The sequence below is a fragment of the Symphalangus syndactylus genome, chromosome 13, assembly GCF_028878055.3.
Source record: "Symphalangus syndactylus isolate Jambi chromosome 13, NHGRI_mSymSyn1-v2.1_pri, whole genome shotgun sequence".
NCBI lineage: Eukaryota > Metazoa > Chordata > Mammalia > Primates > Hylobatidae > Symphalangus > Symphalangus syndactylus.
The window spans coordinates 107,629,572-107,656,445 of NC_072435.2; the positions used below are offsets into that span (position 1 = coordinate 107,629,572).

Below are 26,874 nucleotides of genomic sequence, written 5' to 3' on the forward strand. Positions count from 1 at the left end.
CCCCGCCCTTTTACCCAGGCCCTACGCGAGCTTCGCCGAGTACGCGTGCGCAGCAGCTTCCCTGCCCCCCCGCCCCCGCCCCCCACGTGGCCCCACCCTCTCACCCTAGACAGAAGGGAGCCTCCTGGGGTGTCCACGTGAGCGCGCGTGAGTCCGCCTCCCCAGTCACGTGACCGCTGACTCGGGGCGTTCTCCACTACTGCTTACCTACCTCCCTCTCCCGGAACCCGGCGATATGGCTGCCGCTGTGCCCCGCGCCGCGTGTCTCTCCCCGCTGCTTCCCCTTCTCCTGGGCTTCCTGCTCCTCTCCGCTCCGCATGGCGGCAGCGGCCTGCACACCAAGGGCGCCCTTCCCCTGGATACGGTCACTTTTTACAAGGTAACGGGCGGGGTACGTCGCGCGCAGGTGCCGCCGGGGCGCCCGGAAGAGCGCGCGCCTATGGGGAGACGCTGGATTCCGGGAGCTGACGGGAGGTGGTCTAGTAGCAACGGTCCCAGGGCTTCCCGGCGTCCCATAGGCCTAGTGGACTCTGAGCGGGGGAATGTTATGATCACTGGGCATGCACGCTACAGGGCCCCGGCGCACCCTTGCTTTTGCAGCATTTATACTTGCATCCTCCCTTGCAAAGATGCGCCGAGGGAACTGGGTGCCCCTTCCCTTCACCTATGGGGAGAGAGCGGTTCCTGGCGAGATCCAACCCTCGAGTCCCAAGTGGGAGAACCGGAGGGCGGTGCGAGGTCGACGCCACCGGGCTCCCGGCTGTGGAAGCTGGGAGGAGTTGGCGGGGAACAATGCAAGCGCGTTAGCCTGCATGTCCGCGCCCCTCTTCCCCAGGGGTGGATTGCAGCCTGCTTTGCAGTATGCAAACAATGATCAGATATCATACATCTTGAATAGTGCAAGCGTGAAGAATAAGCTTCAGTTCAGCCACCCTGTAAAGCAGGGGTCCCAACCACCAGGCCCGTCGGTGGCCTGTTAGAAACCGGACCGCACAGCAGGAGGTGAGCGGCCGGCGAGCGAGCACTACAGCCTGAGCTCCGCCTCCTGTCACATCAGCTGCGGCATTAGATTCTCATAGGAGCACGACCTTTATTGTGAACTGAGCATGTGAGGGATCCAGGTTGTGTGCTTCTTACGAGAATCTAACGCCTGATGATCTGAGGTGAAACAGGTTCATGTCGAAAACACCCAACCCCCCCACCCCCCACCCTCGTTGAAAAATTGTCTTCCATGAAACCAGTCCTTGGTGCCAAAAAGGTTGGGGATAGCTGTTGTAGGAAGCATCTTAGGTTTGGCAACAAAATGAATAAAATTGGGTCAAGGCATGGAAGAATTTGCCACTACCTCTGCCCTTCCCCCCTTCCATTTTTGCAGAATTAGGGATCCTGGCCTGGGTAAATGGACGGTTGGAAATGGTGGCTGAATGCAACACCGCAGTCCCAGTCCCCTCCTCTTGCACCTGTCTTCACCCACGAGCAGCTTTTAACTTCCTCTAGGAGATGGGCAAGCTTAGTGTTGCGAAAGAGCCAGTAATTTCATTTTCAAGTTTTGTACTCATTGTGGGGAAGTGAAACCAAGAAGTAGTTGTATCCAGTGGTTGAAGTCTCCTATTTTCAAGCGTTCCCTGTCGTGGATTTGGCACTTGTAGCTCATTCAAGGCAAAGTTTCAAGAATTTAAAAGTGTAGGCCGGGCGTAATGGCTCACGCCTGTAATCCCAGCACTTTGGGAGGCCAAGGCGGGTGGATCACCTGAGGGTCAGGAGTTTGAGACCAGCCTGACCAACAAGGTGAAACCCCATCCCTACTAAAAATACAAAAACTAGCTGGGCGTAGTGGCGGACACCTGTAGTCCCAGCTCCTCGGGAGGCTGAGACAGGAGAATTGCTTGAACCCAGGAGGCGGAGGTTGCAGTGAGCCAAGATCATGCCACTGCACTCCAGCCTGGGTGACAGAGCAAATACTCCGTCTCAAAAAAAAAAAAAAAAGTGTGGGCCAGGTGTGGTGGCTCATACCTGTAATCCCGGCACTTTGGGAGGCTGAGGCGGGTGGATCACTTCAGGTCAGGAGTTGGAGACCAGCCTGGCCAACATGGTGAAACCCTGTCTCTACTAAAAATACAAAAATTAGCTGGGCGTGGTGGCGGGCGCCTGTAATCCCAGCTGCTCGGGAGGCTGAGGCAGGAGAATTGCTTGAACCTGGGAGGCAGGGGTTGCATTAAGCCATCATCATGCCATTGCACTCCAGCCTGGGCAACAAGAGCGAAACTCTGTCTCAAAAAAAAGAAAAAAAAAAATGGTGTAGGTGTGGCTGATTGGTTGTCAGGCACACTCAGACACACCCTACAGCACCCTATGCTTTGGGGGCCTTTATTGGCAAAATGACACCCCTACCCCACCCTGCTCCATGGGAATCAGATAATATCACAGAACAAGTGTGACCCAAAGGGAAACTTTGCGCCGTAAAGCTAACAGTGTTTTCTACTATTACCACCCTAGTCTAGGTCAACATTACAATAGCCTCTTCTCTGGTCTCCCTGCTTCCACTCTTGAGTCTCCACACAGTAGCCTAAATCCTGTATGACCTGACTCCTGGCTTCCCTCTCATCTCCCAACCATTCTCCTCCTGTCTTTTGAATATTCCTTGCTCTTTATTGCCTTAGGATGTGTTGCACTAGTTGTTCCTTGTAACTGGAATATTCTCTGCCCAAACTTTGAAAGGCTAGTTACTTCTCATATTCAGGCTTAGGTTAAGTGTTTCCTCCTTAGAGTTCTTCCTTGATTTATCTTCTCCCCAGTCTAAAGTGCCATTCACATTAATCTGTTTTATTTCTCCATACAGCACTCATCACTGATTTTTTTAAAAATCTATTTTGCCATCTTTCTCTCTCACTGGAATATTATGTGCTCATGAAGAAGCTCCTTGTCTATTTTGTTCCTGGTCACCTGCACTGCATAGCAGATTACCTGTCTCATAGAAGGTGCACAGTGACTAATTTGTTGCATGAATGAACAAACGTTTTCTCCAGTCTCTTCAAATCTTCTCTTCCATCACCATTGAACCAAAGGGAAATGTACTAGTGTTTTGTCTGGCAGCCTTGTTCCATGCTTTGCCTTTCAGTGATTTCCAATATCTTTTTTTGTTGTTGTTTGTTTCCTTTCAGCATCACTAGAATGTTAGCTTCATGAACTAAGAGATGCCATTTTGTTCCCTGCTGTGTTCACTTAGTATGGTGCCTGGCACATGATAGGCCCTTAGTAACTTTTTACTCAATGAACGAATGAATGAACAATGAACTTGTCTATACTTTAAAGCAGTGAGTTGCCTGATTATAGGTAATGGTAGAGCTGATTCCCACCAGCCCGTTGGACACCAAGGGCTGGTAGGAAGTAGATGAGGAAAATAGATTTCTAAAGCTATCATTAAGAGATAACAGATCACTTCGGGAGGCCGAGGCGGGTGGATCACGAGGTCAGGAGACTGAGACCATCCTGGCTAACACGGTGAAACCCTGTCTCTACTAAAAATACAAAAAAATTAGCTAGGCGTGGTGGCGGGCGCCTGTAGTCCCAGCTACTTGGGAGGCTGAGGCAGGAGAATGGCATGAACACAGGAGGCGGAGCTTGCAGAGAGCTGAGATGGCACCACTGCACTCCAGCCTGGGTGACAGAGCGAGACTCCGCCTCAAAAAAAATAAAAAATAAAAAATAACAGACTAAGATAACAAGAGAAAATTCTTTATGCAAATGTTTGCCATTCAAAACCATTCTGCCTTACCCTTGAAACTAAGAATGGTGAAAGTAAAAGGTGGAGACCTCTGAATTCTATTTTAATGTTAGACCACTGTATAATTATTAATATTATTCCATAATACAAGTGCAGGCCCTTGAAAATAGGTATCCCGTGTTGTGCTTTTTAAACATTCTCCCCTTCCCCAACATGTAGCATCTGCTGCAAAGCCTGTCAGAGTATTGTTCATTCATCAGGTATTTTCAGAACATCTGCCACATTCCAGGCACTGTTGGGCACTAGGGATACAGCAGAAAACACGTCAGACAAGGTCCTTATTTTCATAAATGTATATTCTAGTGGAGAGGATGGAAAACAAGCAAATAAGGATTTCAGAGAGTGAGTAATGCGCTGAAGAAAATACAGCAGGGTAATGATACCAGGGTATGATGAAAATGAAGCCATATTAGATGGTCTGATTGGAGGAGTCCCCAGTAGCAGGGGACATTTGAACTGAGCCCTGAATGATAAAGAGATAACCATGAAAAGAAGTGGGAAAGGACATTCCAGCCAGCAGAGAGCAAATGAAAAAGCTCTGAATGGGAATAAGTTTCATGTGCTGAACTGAAATAAGGCCAGTTGGGCCAGAGGGATGTGATCTCATTTGTATTTTAAGTCTTTCCTGCTTTTAGGCCCCCAGAGCTCAGGCTTTTTGGCATTTAAAGATGACCTGTTCTGGTGTCTTCTCCTCCCTCCTCTGTGTCCCTAAACAGTGTTAAATATTTTTAAAAACCAAGAGGACATCAGTACACAGTAAAGGACAAAGACTAACGAGAACATTGTATCTTTTTTTTTTTTTTTTTTTTTTTTGAGATGGAGTTTCACTCTTGTTGCCCAGGTTGGAGAGCAATGGCGCAATCTCGGCTCACTGCAACCTCCGCCTCCCGGGTTCAAGCAATTCTTCTGCCTCAGCCTCCCGAGTAGCTGGGATTACAGGTGCCTGCCACCACACCCAGCTAATTTTTCTATTTTTAGTGGAGACGGGGTTTCACCACGTTGGCCAGGCTGGTCTCCCAAATCCTGACCCCAGGTGATCCACCCACCTCAGCCTCCCGAAGTGCTGGGATTACAGGCGTGAGCCACTGCGCCCGGCCCAGAACATTGTATCTTTGCCTTCAGCCAGAATTATGTCAGCTTGACATAAATTTTTTTTTTTTTTTAGAGAGAGAGAGAGAGAGAGATGGGGTCTCACTCTGTTACACAGGTTGGATTGCAGTGGTGCAATCATAGCTCACTGTAACCTCTAACTCCTAGGCGCAAGTGATTTTCCACCTCAGCCTCCTGAGTAGTTTAGCTGGGAATACAGGTGTGTGCCACCATGCCTGGCTAATTTTTTTTTTTTTTTAAGCCAGCTATGTTGCCCAGGCTGGTCTTGAACTTCTGGCCTCACGTGATCCTCCCACTTCAGCCCCGCAAAGTGTTGAGATTACAGGTGTGAGCCACCATGCTCAGCCTTGACATGATTATGTACAGTGATTGCCTGTGATGAAAAAACTTGATGATAGGGATCACTTGGATTAGGAAAACAAAAAGTTGATGGAAGTGAGGAAGACAGTGTTACCCTAAGGTGGCTTGTTAGATAAAACTTGTGCATTGGGAGAAACCATTAAAAGAAGTCCTTGGCTTCTTCAGTAAGTTAAATGTAGACTTAGCATATGACCGCCACAGTTCCACTTGTATATATACCCAAAAGAGTGGAATACAGGTGTTCAAACAAAACGTGTTATGTGGACGTTCATAGCAGCACTATTGACTTTAGCCAAAAGGTGGAAACAACCCAAACATTCAGCTGATGAGTGAATAAACAAAATGTGGTCTATCCGTACAGTATAATACTTATTTGGCCATAAAAAGTAACAATGTACCAATACATGGTACAACATGAACAAACCTTGAAAACATGCTAAGTGAAAAAAGCTAGACACAAAAGGCCACATACTGTACATTGCCATCAGAACAGACAAATCTATAGAGACAGAAAATAGATTAGTGGTTGCTGGGGCTGGGAGGAGGAAGACTGGGGAGTGACTGCTTAATGAGTATGGGGTTTCCTTTTGGGATGATGAAAATGTTCTGGCACTAGATAGTAACCTCTATGGTTGCACATTCTTAATGCACTGAATCACGCAGAACGTACACTTCTAAATGGTTATAATGGCAAATATTATGTGAATTTTACTGCAATTAAAAGTCTCGGCCCTGACAGTTTAAAACCCAGAGATCTAGCCAGAGGGAAGTATAGTCTAGGGACAAGACATTGTCCTAAGCCTGGCCTCTCACTAACTTATCTGCCCTGAAATTGCTGGGTTCAAACTCTGCCTATCTAGCCAAAGCGTCTTCCATGATGCCAACTCCTTTGTAGGTAGTTTTGTTTATTTTTGTCAGATTTCTTGTTCAGGGTTTACTGAGAAAGGCCTCCTAGGATGATGAGCATGACAGGGGCTGATGTAGTGTGTAAAGGGTCTCCTTCACCTAACTGAAAGGAACCCTGCAGGAGAAGGCCTTAGTATGTCTGCAGCCTTGTTTATTCTGGACAGCATTGTGTATATCTTTGATTAGTGTGAACAGGTACTAATGGGGTGCCCTGCATGTCGCTGGCACTCACTAAATTGTTAAATGAGTCAATGGGTGAATGAATAAATATTAGTTTGTGAGAGCTTGCCTCCCTTGTGGGCTTGTTTCCACTCTATTTCTTAAACAGGGGCCCCTTGGGAAGGGGAATTAGCCCCAAAAGTCCCTGGAACACCCACTTGCTCAGCTCTATACGCCCTCAGGTCATTCCCAAAAGCAAGTTCGTCTTGGTGAAGTTCGACACCCAGTACCCCTACGGTGAGAAGCAGGATGAGTTCAAGCGTCTTGCTGAAAACTCGGCTTCCAGCGATGATCTCTTGGTGGCAGAGGTGGGGATCTCAGGTATGGACAAGTCCAGGACGGCTGGGGAGGGCAGAGAGGGAGGAAGCTAGGAATCGTTTCCCTACTTGGAACAGGAATACCCAGCATCTTTCCTTCTGAGCCACTCTCAAGGAGTGTAAGTAAACAGGTTCATGGCCTCTAAAGGAATCTGGTGCCCATGGTAGGCTTAACCTGAGCAGATTCTGAGACCATGGAATCTCAGCTCAGCCATCCAGGTGCCTGAAGGGAAGGGAACCCCTCTTCCTTCACATTCCACCCCTCTCCGACATTAAACTGTGAGAACTTTGAGCTCTCCTTGCAGGGAACACTGGGCAGAGGGGGTGCTATGTCCCCTAGGGGACAGCATAGTCAGTTCTTCTGTCTTCATTTTAGCTTCTGTACCAAAACTGTTGGGTTTTGGCTTTAGCTCAAATGCACTGATGCCACCACTAATCCAAGGGCACCTCCCAACCACAGCGACAGCTTTAATAGTCACCAGCATTTAGTGGCCGACAGGGTAAAGATCTGCACCCCCATTGCATTTTAAATCTTCACTTGAACTCTGCCTGAGAAGCAAGATGTATTATCTCCATGTTATACTTCAGGGAAAAAAAAAAACTGAAGCTCAAAGATTAAAGGACTGTGGGCGATGGCGTGGCTCATCCAGAGCTCCACCTAAGTGTTTAGTCCCAGGCAGGGGCTTACTTATCTCACTTCCCTCCCAGCTTGGATGCCTCCTTTCCATAGTAAGCTGGGAACTTAGTAGAGCATCTGGTCCTGGGTAGAGATAGCTGGCACACCTCTCCAGGACAGTCAGTCAGATTTGACTCAACTTCAGGTAACTCCCTTGGTGCTTTTATTAGAATAATAATAATAGTTAACATTTATCAGATGTTTACTGTGTGCCAGGCCACTGTGCCGAGTGTTTTACATGTGTTTCATCTTTGCAAGAACTCTGTGAAGGAAGTCCCATGTGGTACTATTACCTCCATTTTTTCAAATAAAGAAATGGATGCTTAGAGTAACTTGCTCAAGATTGTGGAATTGTTAAGTGGCAGAACTAGGTTTGGAACCCTCGGCATCCAGTACTGCCACTACTAGTAGCTGGTATTAGCCGTTTCTTCGCAAAGTGTAAGAAACCAGTTGTCACAGCATCAGTCCTTGGGGCTGCTACTGCCCGTTAGGAAGGATGTTGCAGATACAGCAGCTACCACATATTAAGCATATAACCCTGCCAAGTATCACGCACACATTCCCTCATCCGATCCTCCCAACAGCTCGCATGTGGCAGGGACTGTGTTCCTTCCCTAACACATGCTCCCCTTTCTCACCCAGCTCCAGCCAGACTGGCCTTTGTAATCCTGAAATCTCCTGAGCTTAGTCCTGCCTCAGAGCTTTTGCACTTGCAGTCCTTTCTGCCTGAGACACTCTTCCCAAATCTTCACGTGGCTTGCTCCAGGACATTCAGGTCCTTTAGCTGATGTCACCTTCACAGGGAGGCCTTCCATGACCACCTGAAGTAGGCTTTCTTACCCACTTTGTCACATCACGCTGTTTTGTTTTCCCTGTGGCACTCATCACCTGTTTATGTGTTTGTTATGTCTCTTCTCTCCCTTAGAAGAATATGAACTTAATAGTCTTTTTTTTTTTTTTTTGAGACGAAGTCTCACTCTGTTGCCCAAGCTGGAGTGCAGTGGTGCGATCTCAGATCACTGCAACCTCCACCTCCTGGGTTCAAGCGATTCTCCTGCCTCAGCCTCTCGAGTAGCTGGGACTACAGGCACGCGCCACCATGCCCTGCTAATTTTTTTGTATTTTTAGTAGAGACGGCGGTTTCACTGTGTTGGCCAGGCTGGTCTTGAACTCCTGACCTCGTGATCTGCCCACCTCGGCTTCCCAAAGTGCTGGGATTACAGGCATGAGCCACCGCACCCGGCCGAGCTTAATATTCTTCATCACAACTAGACCCCCAGCACCTAGAACAGCATCTGACACATAGTGGGCATATAATAAATATTCAGAAGAATCTCCATTTTTTCAGATGAAGAACAGTTCAGAGAGTTTAAATGATTTGCCTAGTGCTGCATGGCTAGGAAGTGGCAGAGGAGGAATTCAAACGCAGGTCTGTGTGGTTGCTCCTCACTTTGAACCATTACATGGCCAAGAAAATTCTTCTTTCCCTCAGTTCAGCTAGGTCCCATAGCAATTTTCTGCCCTGAGTTCCTTACAGTCTTGCTTTTTGTGTCTGGTTTCTGCTCACAGATTATGGTGACAAGCTGAACATGGAGCTGAGTGAGAAATACAAGCTGGACAAAGAGAGCTACCCAGTCTTCTACCTCTTCCGGGATGGGGACTTTGAGAATCCAGTCCCATATACTGGGGCAGTTAAGGTTGGAGCCATCCAGCGTTGGCTGAAGGGGCAAGGGGTCTACCTAGGTATGCCTGGTTGCCTGCCTGTATACGACACCCTGGCCGGGGAGTTCATCAGGGCCTCTGATGTGGAGGCCCGCCAGGCCCTCTTGAAACAGGGGCAAGATAACCTCTCAAGTGTGAAGGAGACTCAGAAGAAGTGGGCCGAGCAATACCTGAAAATCATGGGGAAGATCTTAGACCAAGGGGAGGACTTCCCAGCATCAGAGATGACACGGATCGCCAGGCTGATTGAGAAGAACAAGATGAGTGATGGGAAGAAGGAGGAGCTCCAGAAGAGCCTAAACATCCTGACTGCCTTCCAGAAGAAGGGGGCTGAGAAAGAGGAGCTGTAGAAAGGCTGTCTGTGGTTTTCCAGGGTTTGGTGGGGGTAGGGAGGGGAGAGTTAACCTGCTGGCTGTGAGTCCCTTGTGGAATATAAGGGGGTAGTGGGAAAAGTGGTACTAACCCACGATTCTGAGCCCTGAGTATGCCTAGACATTGATGCTGATGTGACCATGCTTGGGATGTCTCTAGCTGGTCTGGGGATAGCTGGAGCACTTACTCAGGTGGCTGGTGAAATGACACCTCAGAAGGAATGAGTGCTATAGAGAGGAGAGAGGAGTGTACTGCCCAGGTCTTTGACCGGTGTAATTCTCATTCAATTAAAGTTTCAGTGTTTTGATTAAGTGGACCTGAAGCCATTCTGTTGTCTTTTCAAATTATACTTTCGTCTATGACCTGCTTTCCTCTTTGAATCTAAGCTGGTATGGACTCCACTTTCCCACGGTAACAAACGATCCTCGAAACACTGTGGAAACTGGCATACCTTTGTTATTTTCCAGTGATATTCAGACTGACAAGGATTGACTGTCAGTGGTAAAGTTTGTCTATTTTCCAGTCCTTAAAACTCAATAGCAGTATTGAGGAATATATTGAACCAACATTGATGGACCATGGTGTAATTACTTTCCATGCTCTGTGAGGTACACATAGCAAATTCTTAGTTTTACTGATACATTCTGTGACTTGGATTTACACAGCTAAATGATATAGTCCAATTTGAAAATTAAAAAATATTTTCCATCTAAATCACTGTCCATCACTAAATAAATACTAACTTCTAGGAAGCAGAATAAAGAGCACTTGTGCCAGCATTCACATCTTTTCTTCAGACTCAGAAGCAGTTATCCGCAAAAGTGAGCTTCATGACAGCCCTACTTTCATATTTAACCATTTGAAAATGTCATGAGACCACAGCTCCTGAAATATGTCTAATTGCACCTACACAAAGAATGGAGTTGGCAAATAAGATCTTGAATTATTTTCCTCCATTTTATCCAGGTTGGTATATATTTAGTTCCTGGAAACAAAAAATAGAGGAAATTCTATGTGTTGAATCGGATGGGACAAAAAATTGTGGTTGCTTAGGCTAACAATTCAAACCAAGTAGGTAAAAGGTGTTTAAACATCCACCTGCTGACAGCTTATGTACTCTACATATAATGAAAGAATATAATATTTAATAATTTCTACATTCTTACTTCAGTTCTCACTGAAACTTTTGGAAGATCTTTTTGGATACTTCTAACTGGTAAATTTGCTTTGGCTGTTCTAGTATGTTCCGTGTAAACGGGATCACTTCCGAAGAGCAAAGTATTCACTGTTTTATGGAAATTAGAATAAGACGACAAATGGCAGGTAGGGAAAGGACTCTAATATTAAATGCATCCAGAGTCCCTGAATGAAGACTAATCTTGATTTTCAGTTGTAAGAAGCAGGAAAGTGACAGTACCTCCATGGGCATGGCACTGGATGGGTTCTGGCTGGGTATGGTTATTTATAACCCCAGGGCCTTGAGTTGAAGAAACCTGAGCTATTGGGCAGAACTACATTATCTCATGTCAGAGGCCCTTTGTTATTCAATAGTTTTTTCATTAAAGGTGAGCTCTCTTTCTAGAGTCCTAAGTGATTTGCATATGTCACATAAAATCCAGTCTTCCCTGACCCAAGTCAAATGGATTCCTTTCCTCTACCTCTTAGCATTTACTAATATTGTGGCTCAAGTGCTGCTATTCAGATTCTAATGAAGACGATGGACTGGATTCCCAGAATAAAATATTTATAGTTTTTTTTTTTAAGAGATGGGCATCTTGCTTTGTTGCCCAGGCTAGACTTGAATTCCTGGGCTAAAGCAATCCTCCCGCCTCAGCCTCCTGAGTAGCTGGGGAGTACAGGTGCATGCCACCGCACCTGGTTAAGTATTTTCGATTTTAAGGGAATTTCCTGATAACCTGAAGCAAAGCAGACACTGGGTCCAACATGAATTGTGTTTAAGGAACTTGCAAGTTATCTCAAATGGTGCCAAGAGTAATTTACAAATAGTTCTTGGTAATTGGCACCACAAAAAAATGTTGGAGTTGGAATTGCATCAGCAGAGATTATACATAGGGAACTAATCTGGGAATATGAACATGGCCAACAAGACTTAAGAATGTGAGGGAGATGGTGAGGGGGATCTGGATTTTAGCTCATTTCCTCAACGCTTAAGGGAGTTTGAATCGTTTGCAGGAAGTTCGATAATTTCAATATTAAACAGTAGTCTTACCTGCAACAACTACTTTTCTCATTTGTAAAATAGTACAGTATCTGGGCCGGTGCGGTGGCTCATGCTTGTGGTCCCACACTTTGGGAGGCCAAGGCGGGCAGATCACTTGAGGTCAGGAGTTCGAGACCAGCCTGGCCAACATGGTGAAACCCCGTCTCTACTAAAAATACAAAAAATTAGCCAGCCGTGGTGACAGGTGCCTGTAATCCCAGCTACTTGGGAGGCTGAGGCGGGAGAATCGCTGGATCGCTGGAACTCGGGAGGCAGAGGTTGCAGTGAGCTAGGATCGCGCCATTGCACTCCAGCCTGGGGGACAAGAGTTAGACTTTGTCTCAAAAAGAAAAAACACACACACACACACACACACACAAAACGGTATCTGAGGCCCAAATTAACTGGGCTATGTGGAAACTGGAGGGTACGGAAAAGCTCTGCAATCCTGAAGCATAAACTGCCATAGGAACCCCACAAATAATCTGTATAAGCATTTGGTTCATGGTAGCTTACCCTCCAGTCATACTGTGAAATACATGTCTGCACCAAGACAGGAACAGCATCTAAAAAAACAGGGCACATAAAAAAGCATAAACCTGAGCCCATCTCTGGAGAAAATGAAGAATGGCAGTGAGGTATACCCAAGAACCTAGCTTTTGCTAAAGAAAAACCTTGGGAGGACGAGATGGGCAGATCATGAGGTCAGGAGTTCGAGACCATCCTGGCCAACATGGTGAAACCCCGTCTCTACTGAAAATACAAAAATTAGCTGGGTGTGGTGGCACCCGCCTGTAATCCCAGCTACTCCGAGGCTGAGGCAGGAGAATCACTTGAACCCAGGAGGCGGAGACTGTGGTGAACCAAGATCGTGCCACTGCACTCCAGCCTGGCAACAGAGCGAGACTCCGTCTCAAAAAAAAAAAAAAAAGAAAAGAAAAACCTTGGGAGAGAGTTCATTCATAACTGAAGAAACAGGCAAAAACTGACTCTTTGGGGCTCATATGAGACAATATCACAGGACAGAAAGTAAAAAAAAGTTCCTACTTCCACTGTGTTGTCCATGTACCTGAATAAGTTCCGAATCCCAGCCTGTGGGTTCGAGTACCCTTGGATAAATCATGTCTTCAGCCTGCCTGAAATCCTCCGGCAACTTCCCAGTAAATTTAAAATAAAATCTCATTCCTTCCCTGGACTACAAAGTCCTCATGGCTCTCATCCCTACTCAACTTTATATCTCAATCCTACCCCTTTCATTAAGTCCCTGCCACTTGAACTTTTTTTTACTTCCTGGAACCGGCTCAGCAGTTTCCTGCCTTGGGGCATTTGCATGTGTGTTACTTTTTTCCTGACAGTTCATCATTCAGATACAGGTCACCACTTGGGAAGTCCTCCTGTGACCCAGTCTGAAGTGACCCTCTAGACACACTCAATTCACATACTGTGATTTACATTATTAAGCAGGATGTAATTACAAACTAATATTTTTATTGCCTCTTCCCCACCTCACAGCCACTAACTAGGATATATGTTACTCACTTACTAACTAGGACACAGGGTCTCACCAGAGCCTAAAGTGGAATCTGCTATATGCTAATTAAGTGTTCAATACATATATGTTGAATTAATAACTGCAAGTATAGAAGGTACCAACTTTTGAGTCAAAAGGACTAGCTGACTTCAAATAAAAATTCTAAATTCTCAAATATTAAAAATATGCTGGGATATAGCACTAAATTCACAACTGAGATGAATTACACCATCCAGAAGGTTGTGGCTTCTAAGAATCTGAACAAAAAGGAACCAGGCAGAAATGCCAACTTAAAATGAAAATGTTTATATAAATTAACCCATCCAGTTTAAAGTAGATTTGCTATGCTTCACTTACTTAGGAAGAATATATACTTCCCATATTAATAAATCACATCAAATAAGTAGGAAGTTTCAATAACAAGCCTGTAGATACATTGAAACCCCTTTTATATTAAAAGTTAAAATGAAAGACAAATCCAGATTGAACATAGTGATTGCAAAATATAATGCAATTTTGAACAATTAAAATTATGAAAATATACAAAAATTGATGGGCAACACAACTAGGCATTTGTACATTTTCCATTATGTGGAGAACACTACAAGTTTCTCTACCTTTTATCCACATCAGATAAATGATTTAAACCAAATGTTTGCTTTGGAGAGTCTTAGGATCTCAGTAGTATAAAAAGCAGTAATTTTTCAGTCTGTAAACAGTAGTCGTGATTTTTCTCCTTTCCTTTTTTAAATATCAGTTTACCACACAAAAACAAACAAAACAAAAAAACCCATACAAATCAAAAACAGCAGCAGCAGCAATGGGTTATTTGGGAATTCTCTTCAAATACCAATGACATACGATTGCTGGGAGAGGGTGCTTTTTACTCATGTAAGAATATATATATATATATATATATATATATATATATATATATTTGTAACTGTACAAAATTTATAGTGCATGAGGGTTTCCAAAAGAACAGATTGATAAGAGATATTGGCCATTTCTGCATAATTTCATTCTTTTTACAATTATCTCAAAATGTGAAAGCTGGATCTAATTGAAATGCTACATTTAGTAGGAAAATCAGCAAATAACAAATGAAGCATAACCTCAACATAACATTATTTGTCATTAAAGCCAGTGGAGGTCCCAGATATCTTTAGGCAAGAGACTGGTTAGGAAGACCACTAGAGTCACACACTGTTCCTGAGGATCAAGGCCAGCCCACTGAACATACATATGCTAGATTGATCATGGTCAGTCGATAGACTTTTTCAAAGAGCATTTCTACAGTACAGTACTTTTTTGGATATTCAGAGAGACATCACTTCAAGAACACACGCCATACACAGGTACCCCACCCTCCCCAGCAGACACACACAAAGTTCCATCTTAAACAGGCCATAGTTTTATGAAAGAATATGTTGTCATTACATGAAATTCAGAATTAACCATAATTTTCCATTCATCTTGTTCAAGACAGTTCTTCCTTTTGGGATAGGGTATATGACCAGCTGTGGCTACTCATATCAAAAATAAATTTTTGAAATTAGTTGATGGACTAGGATTTCCAACAAGCCTTATTTTGAACAGGTAATGTAGTAATTGTTAAAATTTCCTTGGAAGTTTAAGCACTGTATCAAATTATGAATCTAAGAAAGTCAAAATGAAGGGACAAAATGCAATTACTTTGCATACACAGATATTCCCAGCTCTCTTGGTTGCTTTTAAAAGAAAAAAAGTACCACATTTCACTGGAGCAGTGCAGGTTGGAAAGCACTTTTAAGGTCTTCAAGACCAATCCTCCACTGGATGCTTAATTTCCTCATCAAATTCATTTCTTTGCTCTTACAGAATTAAACTTGAACTATACTTAGGTAACAGACCAAAAACAGAGGCAGGGATTCAAACTCAAAGAAACTGTATAAATTGTATGACATTTTCAAGAGCAATTTTTACCTCTTCTATCAGACCAACCACTGATAGAAGCTATAGTCTCGGGGACATCCAGGTGAACAAAGTAAACACCATCCTGTTATAATTCTCTAAGTTTGAAGAAAGTAGTCCAAACCTCAAACCCACTGAATAACATTTCTTTTGCCAGCCTAAAACTTAAAGCCTAAGGCTAAATCCATAATATTACATTCCTTCCTTCCCAAACCCCCCACTTAAAACGTTAAAGTATTCAATCTTAATTTTCAAGATTATATATATATATATATATATATATATATATATATATATGCCTCACAAAACCACCAAGTATCAGACTTGCCTGCATAAATTATGTGCACCTGTCTTCTTTGAAACAGTCATTCCCATCTTTCCCAAATGTATGAAAGACAGAAAGCTAGTCTTCAGCGGGCTTAATAAGTGGTCTGCACTGCTTTCCCCTCTAAACAGCTATAAATTAACAGAGCCTTCCTTGCCTTCCTACCTGAGATTTTTAACTCTCACAGAAGCTAGGATGGGGGATGTCTTAACTATCAGACAAAAGCTAGCCAAAAACTAAGTGCCTGTGGTCATCCAAATGGTGCCCTTCTATGGCGGGTGCATACGCCAGATCTCATCTAAGGTCCTTTGTGTACCTGCCTTGGGTTCTGTGGGAGCCAAGTAGCTGAGAAAGCCTCAAAACAAACTTAACTGCTGTGAAAAGGGGGCCTGTTCCCAGGCATGGTCTCCCCTCCACTTCTTGCGGCTCAAGGACGAGACCAAAAACTCTCAATGTTATTTATAACAGAAGGGCTATTCAGTTGCTATGAGGTTGATGCTTTATGCTTAATTTCTATTGCTGTTTTTATAGACCCCCCGCTCCCCTGAAAAGATGTTTCTGGTGATGGGAAGAAGAAAAGTAGGGTTCTCTTGTTGCTGCCATATGCATATGAACATGTATAAAAAGTGGTCAAACCCAGATGAGGGTCCCGCTTCTGGTTTATATACAATAATTTAATCAGTTGTATATATTTAACACCTAAAAAAATTCACGATCAAAGTCCTTCATGCATTTTATGAGGAAGTTCTGGATTAAAATCATGGTCAACCAGATGTTGCTTTTGCCTGGGAAGATGGTGTCATATTCTGTTGCAGAGTTTCAGTGCCCATGGTTGATACTTCCTTAAATTTTTAGTTTCTTTGTGGTCTCAAGTCTTTTTTTCAGCAGCTCCCCCATTTCCAGAAGTGAGTGCAGATAACTGCTCTGCACCTTCCCTTGCACAGTCTTTGAAAATTTTCTCTCTTCCTATAAAGGAGAAGACAAGAATAGTTAGTCTTGTTTAAAAACCATCCCCCCAGATTCTAGTTCTCAGATAAAAGTTAAAGCTGCCATTACCTTTGGTCTCATTGCAAGCTCCATCAGAACACAGTGGGTCATTTTCAATTGCATAAAATGCAAAGAAGGCAAAAGGTCATCACAAATGGGTATTTTTCCATGTGATTCTTCACGGAAACCCTATTGCTTTAGCATCATTACTCTTTCAAGTACCCTTTGTTGTAAGTTATATAAGGTAGAAAAACTGGGCCAGGCACGGTGGCTCACGCCTGTAATTCCAACACTTTGGGAGGCCCAGGCAGGTGGATCACTTGAGCCCAGGAGTTTGAAACCAGCCTGGTCAACATGGTGAAACCCCATCTCTACTAAAAATACAAAACTTAGCCAGGCATGGTGTCACACACCTGTAATCCCAGCTACTGGGGAAGCTGAGGCATGAGAATTGCTTGAACTCGAGAGGTAGAGGTAGTAGTGAGCTGAGATCGTGCCACTACACACCAGCCTGGGCGACAGAGTAAAGCTGTCTCAAAAAAAAAAAAAAAAAAGAAGAAGAAGAAGAAGAAAAACTGAGATTTCTGATCACTACTTTTTAATCAATAAAAATAGAAAATTATGGCTAGTTTGGACATAAAATCCCTACTATTTTGTTATAAGCTGTACAAAGCGGAAAATTTGAGATTTCTGATTGTTTTCATCAGAAAAAAGTAGAAATTTATTACTAATTTGTACATCATCATAGCCACTTTTAATAATGGCCTCAACTTTACCAACTCCATCATTTCCAGTTACAATATTAACAAGTCTCCCTCCATATTGACAAAGCCCCTGAGTTCAAGAGACCAACTATATATTCTTCAATATGAGTTATTATTTGCTGGCAAATGTTTGCTGTAGTAGAGATCACAAAAAACAAAAGGGAAGGAGTGAGTTGTCACAGAGAAAGGAGGCTGGCTGAAGACTGATTAGGTTTACATGAAGTTGAGTGCTGCAGAGCCCAGAACTGTAGACGAAACAGGGAACATACTTTCTGACCCAACAATACTAGTACTTCAGACCTAATTTTCCTTAGAAATACAAATGTGCATAGAAAGGTGTGCACAAATACATTTCACTCGGTAACATATGTAAAAGCAAATATAAAGAAACAACCTAAAATGTACAACAGCAGTGGTGCATTTATATTCTGCAGCTGTTTAATGAACAAGATTGATCCACAGGCATTAGCTTGAACAGATCTCTTGAATATAAAACTGAATTTAAAAAACTTTTTTTGAGACGGAGTCTCGCTGTCGCCCAGGCTGGAGTGCAGTGGCGCGATCTCGGCTCACTGCAAGCTCTGCCTCTGGGGTTCACAACATTCCCCTGCCTCAGCCTCCCGAGTAGCTGGAACTAGAGGCGCCCACCACCACGCCCGGCTAATTTTTTTGTATTTTTTTAGTAGAGACAGGGTTTCACCATGTTAGCCAGGATGGTCTCGATCTCCTGACCTCATGATCTGCTTGCCTCAGCCTGCCAAAGTGCTGGGATTACAGGCGTAAGCCAATGCGCCCAGCCCATGTCTGTTTTTTTTAATCAATCTTTGGTAATGTGAACTGCTCTGAGCCCTTTCCCACAGTAAGCACCTTGTTCAAAGTCTAACGTTTTTAAGCTTTACAAAAGAGAGGCTTACAATCTCTTAAGGCTGGTGTGCTAAGGAAAATTCTATTCATTCCCTTCCCTATGAAGGTCTGGGGCTATGATGATGGCTGCCCTCAGGTTACTGGATAAATTCCCTCATCAGCAGTTTAGCTCAGCAGTTTAGCTCAGACAAACTCCTGGAGGAAAGCATTTTCTTAAGATCAGTTTCATCACTGGAGCAACAGGCTAGAAACAGACAACTCCACCACTGTCCTGGCCCCTACCAAAATCCTAAACCTACTCCAGGCTGGTGAATTAACATTTACAAAAAAGAATCGTCATTTTAAGGGCAAAGGCTTTATAAGGATTTTGCTAACTGCTAGAATTTGAAAAGACCTAAAATAATATCAGAAGACATTTGATGGTGGTACCTTTGATTCCATACTTGGTTTCATTCCCTTTTTGGTTGGCTTGCTCTAGCCTAATTATTACTGACATAATTATTTCTCATGTCCAGCATCTCTCCTTTCTCAGGTGATAACTGGGTGGCAAGGAAGACAGCTAAATCAGCAGCAGGTAAATTCTATTCAAGAAGATTGTCCCTGGATTTCAAAATATGGCTGGTTCCAGGTTGCTCAAAATGCTGGCATTAGTTTTCATAGTAAAAGAACAACCCCAAAAATGTATAGAAAGGAGGAGGTATGGGGAGAAATGAAGAGGGGAAAAAACCTACCACCACCAACACAACAAGAAACTACTGCCAAGCACCTTCTAGTCACAAGTCTTATAAAGAGGAAATGATAAATTGAACTTTAACTTGTCCTTGTGATAAAGATAAGAGAGAGAGAGAGAGAGAGTGTGTGTGTGTGTGTGTGTGTGTGTAGAAAACATTGCCGATTGCCTACAGTCTCTTACCGGTGAGAGAGAAGCGTCTTCTAAAATAAGTTCTTCAAGTTTAAGTGCAATTAGATGTGTTTCAAGCCCTTTAATATGATCCACAACATTGGAAATTAAAGTCTGAAGCCCAGTAACATAGTCTTGGAAACTGGTAAAGACAGGAGGCTGGGAAAAAGATTTAAAAAGTTGAAACATTATCAAACATATTATCCATATCTACATCACAAAAGCTACTGAAAGATATGAGGGAATTTAAATAGCGGCATTTCAAACCAGTGGTTTCAAGTGAATGAATGGTACTAAAATAACCAGCTAGACATTTGGAGATACAAAATAACACAGTAATATTAAAATAAATTTCAGATAGATTAAATACTTAAATAAAAAATCCATCAAAGCACTGAAGAAAATTAGGTAATAACTTCTGCAATCATGACACTGACAGTTGAAAAAGCCTTTCTAAACATCACAAAAGGCTAAAAACCATTAAAAAGATTATCCTTGTTTTTAAAAATATTACTACATTGACAAAAAAAAAATCACTCAAGTTAAAAGACAAATAACAAACTGAAAAAAAAAAACTGCATCACCTATGACAGGGGATTAGTAACATTATTATGTTAAGAACCCAGTAGCTCAATACACATAAATAGGAAAACTATTACTACCACAATAAGAAACTTGGACAAAGAACAGAAGATATATCAAAGAAATCCAAGAAACACGTGATACAACTAAAAAATCTAGTCAATCAATTAATAAGGCTAGCTTTTCACTCAAGAAGTATTCTTGGACGGTTCAATTATCAATAAAATTTTAAAACTCAGTATTAGAAAAAGGAGATACCAATATTCACCTACCAGATGGTTAAGGATACATACACACTCAACACTGTTGGGGATGAGTACAAATGTATATATGCATATACATTTATTAACTGTACAAATGTATATATACAGTTAATTTCAGATCTAAGAGCTATCCTAAAGAAACTATATTATAGGCCAGGTGTGGTGGCTCACGCCTGTAATGCCAGCACTTTGGGAGGCTGAGGCGGGTGGATCACTTGAGGTCAGGAGTTCAAGACCAGACTGGCCAACATGGTGAAACCCCATCTCTACTAAAAATACGAAAATTAGCTGGGCATGGTGGCAAGCACCTGTAATCCCAGCTACTCCGGAGGCTGAGGCAGGAGAATTGCTTGAACCTGGGAGGTGTAAGTTGCAGTGAGCCGAGACCTTGCCACTGGACTCCAGCCTGGGCAACAGAGCAAGACTCCGTCTCAAAAACAACAACAACAACAACAAAATTAGCTGGGTGTGGTGGCGCACGCCTGTAATCCCAGCTACTCGGAAGCCTGAGGGAGAAGAATCGCTTGAACTCAGGAGGCAGAGGCTGCAGTGAGCTGAGATCCGCCGCCACTGCACTCCAGCCTGGGCAACAGTGAGACTCCGTCTCAAAAAAAAAAAGAAAAGAAATTATATTATAAATGTATATCTTTGTGATTCTGTCTGTATCAATAGCAGCATATTTATAATACTCAAAAAATTAGAACCAACAATTCATCAATATAATTATAGCATATTAATATAACAGTACAATATATAACCATTAAAAGTAATGAGATATATCTATATCTACTGACATGAAAAGATGTCCAAGATACCCTGTTACATGAAAACAAAAAGGCATGTTACAGAACCTTCTGGATAGCAGGTTTGTTTACCATGAAAATTTTTGCAGTGGTTATTACTGACTAGTGAGTACATGAATGATCTTCACTTTATTCACACCTTTATAAGGGTTACTCTGATATCAGAAAAACCATTCTCATTTTTAGAAACCAGAAAGACAACAAAAAACACTACAAAAGACAATTCCCAAAAAGCTATCTGACATGTTCTAGGGTTGTAAACTTTCATTAGAAGGAGAGCAACAAAGCCAATCTGACCTATACTTTCAAACTTTGCCCTCCTTTTTTTTTTTTTCCTTTTTGTTGAGAACGAGGTCTTGCTATGTTGCCCAGCCTGGTCTTGAACTCCTGGGCTCAAGCTATTTTCTCACCTCTGCCTCCTTAAGTGCTGGGATTACAAGCATGAACGACCAGTGCCCAGCCTCAAACTCTGTACTCTTGATCAGTTAAATCATCTTTGCTCTGTTCTTGTTTAATTCTCGTGAATAGAGTGAAGGAAAGAAGCACCCTCATTCATATCTAAATACCCTTTGTTTGTGAATGAATAGTAACACTCAGCAGAGCATCCAATCTAAAGAACTCTTGGATTTAACTGAATTGTTCAGAAAGTCAATTTACAACTGAAACATCAACTTTCTTTTTTTTTTTTTTTTTTTTTTTTTGAGACGGAGTCTCGCTCTGTCGCCCAGGCTGGAATGCAGTGGCGCGACCTCGGCTCACTGCAAGCTCCGACTCCCGGGTTCACGCCATTCTCCTGCCTCAGCCTCCCGAGTAGCTGGGACTACAGGCGCCTGCCACCACGCCCGGCTAATTTTTGGTATTTTTAGTAGAGACGGGGGTTTCACCGTGTTAGCCAGGATGGTCTCGATCTCCTGACCTCGTGATCCACCCGTCTCGGCCTCCCAAAGTGCTGGGATTACAGGCGTGAGCCACCGCGCCCGGCCTCTTTTTTCTTTTTTGAGACAGGGTCTTGCTTTGTCATCCAGCCTTGTGCAGTGGTGCGATCACAGCTCATAACAGCCTCAGTTTCCCAGGCTCTGGTGATCCTCCTGCTTCAGCCTCCTGAGTAGCTAAGACTGACTATGGGCATGTGCCACCATGCCCAGCTAATTCTTAAAAATTTTTTTGTTTAGACAGGGTTTCATTATGCTGCCCAGACTGGTCTCAAAACTCCCAGGCTCAAGCAATCTCCCCACCTTGGCCTCCCCAAGTGCTGGGATTATAGGTGTGAACCACAGCACCCAGCCAACATTTTCAAATGATAATGATTATTATAATGCTATAGCGAACAAAAAACCCCCACTGATAGTAACAGCATAAACTCAAACCTTAATAAAACAGCACATCATGAGCTGTAATGAGCACTAAATTATTTTCCTGTGAAATGGAAAAAAAATTATGTTACTGTTTTTCACATTCAAAAATTAAATCAATAAAGATGGGGGGAGCCCTAAAACTGAATAGAAATGGAAATAAACTTTATATCATATTAATAAAAAGTAATCTCAGTTTTTAATTCCAGTGTTTTTACAGAGTATCTTAACTGTCTATACTCACTGGAACTTATTCTAAGGACAAAAAGAATTGCAAAACATTTGAACTTTAATGAGTTTGTTATTGGAACTGGTAGTGGAACTGATGTATGAATTCCCAAAACTATTTAGTATTTATTGTGAAACAACAAATAAACAAATATATTGATGATATTTGGATGCAGGGTTCTCATTCTCTGAGAAAAGGAAGCTACAAAAAGGGAATGAGGGAAAGAGTGGAAAGAACTCTTGAAACTGAAAGTATCACTAAAATGCTGGCTTGAAAGTATCACTAAAAATTCTTTTGTAGGCCGGGCATGGTGGCTCATGCCTGTAATCCCAGCACTTTGAGAGGCCGAGGCAGGTGGATCACCTGAGGTCAGGAGTTAGAGACCAGCCTGGGCAACATGGCGAAACCTCGTCTCTACTAAAAATACAAAAATTAACTGGGAGAGCGGCACCTGCCTGTAATCCCACCTACTCAGGAGGCCAAGGCAGGAGAATCACTTGAAACTGGAAAGTGGAGGTTGTAGTGATCGTGCCATTGCACTGCAGCCTGGGCAAAGAGCATGACTCCATCTCAAAAAAAAAAAAAGTACATAAAACTGTGTGTGTGTGTGCGTGTGCATAAAAATGCTGTCTAGGTCTTGTCATAGAAATAAACTAGAACAGTGAAACCCCAATAGCAATGAGCACACTAATACCTAGATCTCGATTTTGAAATTCATTTCCCAGAAAGGAACCAGTGCTCTTGAAAAAATGTCTGATTTCAGTTCAGTGAAAAAATACCAAGTATGTGGAGCATTTATGCTGTTCCAGAAAGGGCCCTAAAACTGATGAGGACATGTTAAAGGACAGAAACCAGCTTAAAGGAGCGAGCCAAATTTGGCATAATTTGAGCATCCAAATGAAAATGATGATAATGGATTATAATAAAGTGAACTTTTTAAAAAAGAGTCCATGGTGATACTCAGATAGTGACATTTTAAAAAATACATATATATATGTATATATATATTCTAATTGGAATATATTCAAATGTATATAAATGGGTTGGGACATCTCTTATTTTACAAAATAATAGCAGCTGATAAATGATAAAAGACAGAATTTTTAAAAATCATCATTTGGGACACGTCAATGTAATAACTAATTCAGGCGTTGAACTAACAACGAATGCTAAAACCAGTGGGCGAAGGGCCATTGGGAAATAAGATATTCATAGACTCAAGCATTATCCCATAGCTTACTTATTACAGAGGGAAAAAGGCACCTTTATAAAGAAATCTGGTAGATATGTCCTTAATCATATAATGAAATCTGAAATCACCAATAATGGGACACAACATTAATCACATTAGTGTCCCATTATTGGTGATTTCAGATTTCATTATTTAATAATGGGACACAACAACATTAGTGACTCCTGAGTTAACTCGCTAAAAAGGACAACATGTCTATATTTAACTTCAATATAAGCAATCAGCTAAATCCAGATTGTGGGACATTCTACCAAAAAGCTAGCTAGTGTCTTCAACAATAAAAACAAAGCAAAAGGTTAAAGAAGCGTTCTAGATTAAAGGGTAAACACACATGACAACTAAAGGTCATGTCAGATCCCTGACGGCATTCTAGTATTTTGAAAAAGGTATAGAAGACATAATTGAGATAAGTGGAAAACTTTGAATACTGATTTTTTTTTTTTTTCTGAGACGGAGTCTCGCTCTGTCGTCCAGACTGGAGTGCAGTGGTGCTATCTTGGCTCACTGCAACCTCTACCTCCCGGGTTCAAGCAATTCTCGTACCTCAGTCTCCTAAGTAGCTGGGATTACAGGCGCTCACCACCATGCTCGACTAATTTTTGTATTTTTAGTAGAAACGGGGTTTCACCATGTTGGTCAGGCTGATCTTGAACTCCTGACCTCAAGTGATCTGCCCGTCTCGGCCTCCCAAAGTGCTGGGATTACAGGATTGAGCCACCACATCCGGCCTGAATATGGACTTTATTAGATAATATTATTTTATCAATGCTAAATTTCTTGAGTTTGAAATTTTCTTGAGTATTATGGTTTTGCAGAGACCTGTCCTTGTTCTATCCCGATGTGTTACATGTCACAAGTCTGTACTTTCCTTTTACATGGTTCAACAAATGAGATAAAACAAATGCGATAAATGGTTAAAAATTGATAATCTAGGTAAAGATCTTTATGGGTGTCATATTAATCTTTCAATTTTTCTGTAGGTGTGTAATTTAATTTTTTTTTTTAGGTTAGGGGAGAAAAACAATGCATATGCAGGGATGTCCAATCTTTTGGCTTCCCTGGGCCACAATGGAAGAAGAAGAATTGTCTTGGGCCACACATAAAATACACTAATGTTGGCCAGGCGCAGTGGCTCACGCCTGTAATCTCAGCACTTTCGGAGGCCGAGGTGGGCGGATCACTTAAGGTCAAGAGTTCGAGACCAGCCTGGCCAACAGGGAGAAACCCCGTCTCTACTAAAATACAAAAATTAGCCGGGCATGGTGGCAGGCGCCTGTAATCCCAGCTACTCGGGAAGCTGAGGCAGGAGAATCACTTGAACCCAGGGGGCAGAGGTTGCAGTAAGCCAAGATAGTGCCACTGAACTCCAGCCTGGGCGATAGAGTGAGACTCCATTTCAAACAAAAACAAAACACTAACAATAGCTGATGAGCTTAAAAAAAAAAAAAACTCAAAAAATCTCATAACGTTTTAAGAAAGTTTACGGGTTTGGGACGCATTCAAAGTCATCGTGGGCTATGGGTTGGAGAAGCTTGGCATATAGGATCCTAAAGACTCAACATGGAGGAAAACAGTGAAAAGAAAAAGTAGCATGTGGTCAGATTGTTACTTGTATATCACTTGTGTTACTGTTATTACCATGATGATGCTGGTTTCTTTTTTCTTCTTTTTCTTTTTCTGTAAATTTAGTTTGTATGGTCGCAGGACACTCTCACAGTAACTGGATACCCAAAGGATAATAGAAATAGTCTGAAAGGAAAAATTGCAAATTCACCTATAAGGATTACACTAAAAATATCTATCAGGAAATTAGAGGCAATGGATTCAACAAATTCTAACGCAGTTCTTCTATGTAAATCCCTTCAATTTCTCATAGGAATCTCCACTCTACTTTCTGCAATCACTCTACTGATCCAGGCCTTCATCATCTCCTGCTCAGAATACTAAAATGGCCTAACTCTTCAGCATTTCTTCTGGCTCTCCTAGCTCAAAATCCATCCTCCACTTCACTCCAATTTTCTAACACTTCCCTGAAGAAGTGGGAACTGATTAACATCCTTTTCACTCAGGGAAGAGTCCAAATTCCTAAGCATGGAATCCAAAGGTTCTTTACAATATGCCTCTCCCCTCACACCTCTCCAAGCAGGTAAGATACCACCTTACCTGCAAATCTTAACTTACATATGTATGGCAAAATCTACCCAGTTGATCAGCACATATCCTGCACTGTATCAAATTAGCTGTTTATATGTCTTCTCCTATACAATGTGTGCATGTACATATATGTCCACTTATTATTCATTTAATAAAAATCTCTTACGCACTTACAGTTTGCCAATCACCAGAACAGTGTACACTCCCCATACAGAGTAGTAAGGGAAGAACAGTCAACAAATATGTGACAGAAATAAAAAAAAAGATAATAGATTATGAGTGTTTGCAATCTTCCTTCTCTTCTCTCTGGCAAAAAAAGAGGAGGGAGTTTTGCTGTATCAGTTGCTGGACACTGTCACAATGCATAATATCTCAGCAATTAATAAATGACAACAAATAAAAGAAGCTGGAGGAATTAAACTATATAATAAAGAGTGAGTCAGAAAGGAGAATGAAAACAGCTAGATTTCAGGTGAATCTGGGGAAGTTTAGAAATGAGTACAGCAAATTTCAAGAAGTTTTACCTAAGTATTATGAATGAAATCATCTTAGAATTCTTGGAAGAAATTGGTTTAGAAAATGATTTAAATTGCTTTTCAATTAACAAAAACAGGGATGGAGGGTTAAGTTGCAGGTATAAGGTGCATATTACCTGTTCACTGTTGAAAAATGAATCCTGTAGACCATTAAGAACAACAATGTCTTTTAGGAAGAGAACAAAAACTTACCTCAACAAAGAAAACTAGATTTTCTAAAAGAGTAGGATGTGTTTTCAAGTTACCATCTTTAACTTCTAAGAGGTCACCTTTACATTTACTGAAGACATCTGAAAACAGAAAACATTTTAGTTTTATTCAGCTTTTGTTTCAATGCTATTTTAAGGAGCACAACACACAAATAAAGAATAAGCAAATAAAAACTTAATTTAGAAAGCTATTTGGCCGGGCGCGGTGGCTCACGCTTGTAATCCCAGCACTTTGGGAGGCCGCGGCGGGCGGATCACGAGGTCAGGAGATCGAGACCACGGTGAAACCCCGTCTCTACTAAAAAAATACAAAAAATTAGCCGGGCGCGGTGGCGGGCGCCTGTAGTCCCAGCTACTCGGAGGCTGAGGCAGGAGAATGGCGTGAACCCGGGAGGCGGAGCTTGCAGTGAGCCGAGATTGCGCCACTGCACTCCAGCCCGGGCGACAGAGCAAGACTCTGTCTCAAAAAAAAAAAAAAAAAA

The 26,874-nt window shown here is 42.4% G+C and overlaps 2 protein-coding genes across 4 annotated transcripts in view; one reads left to right on the forward strand and one right to left on the reverse strand.

Moving 5' to 3' along the window:
- Nucleotides 1-8: 8 nt before the first annotated feature.
- ERP29 (endoplasmic reticulum protein 29) lies at nucleotides 9-9,782 on the forward strand. Of its 2 annotated transcripts, XM_055238730.2 has the most exons (3): nucleotides 9-379; nucleotides 6,562-6,700; nucleotides 8,942-9,782. In XM_055238730.2, exons 1-3 carry the CDS (start codon nucleotides 236-238, stop codon nucleotides 9,442-9,444), a joined length of 786 nt encoding a protein of 261 aa, XP_055094705.1. In that variant the 5' UTR covers nucleotides 9-235; the 3' UTR covers nucleotides 9,445-9,782. The 2 variants fall into 2 exon arrangements, with proteins under 2 accessions (XP_055094705.1, XP_055094706.1); XM_055238731.2 differs by lacking the exon at nucleotides 6,562-6,700 and having other exon boundaries at nucleotides 110-379.
- A 3,719-nt stretch (nucleotides 9,783-13,501) lies between these two features.
- NAA25 (N-alpha-acetyltransferase 25, NatB auxiliary subunit) overlaps nucleotides 13,502-26,874 on the reverse strand; it is an 84,749-nt gene continuing 71,376 nt past the window's right edge. For both annotated transcript variants that reach the window (XM_055238702.2, XM_055238704.2), the window contains 4 exons: nucleotides 26,376-26,473; nucleotides 25,132-25,242; nucleotides 19,025-19,171; nucleotides 13,502-16,462 (listed from right to left, as the gene is read on the reverse strand). In XM_055238702.2, coding sequence (XP_055094677.1) covers nucleotides 16,340-16,462; nucleotides 19,025-19,171; nucleotides 25,132-25,242; nucleotides 26,376-26,473 — 479 coding nt within the window. In that variant the 3' untranslated portion in view covers nucleotides 13,502-16,339. The remainder of the gene's footprint in view (nucleotides 16,463-19,024; nucleotides 19,172-25,131; nucleotides 25,243-26,375; nucleotides 26,474-26,874) is intronic.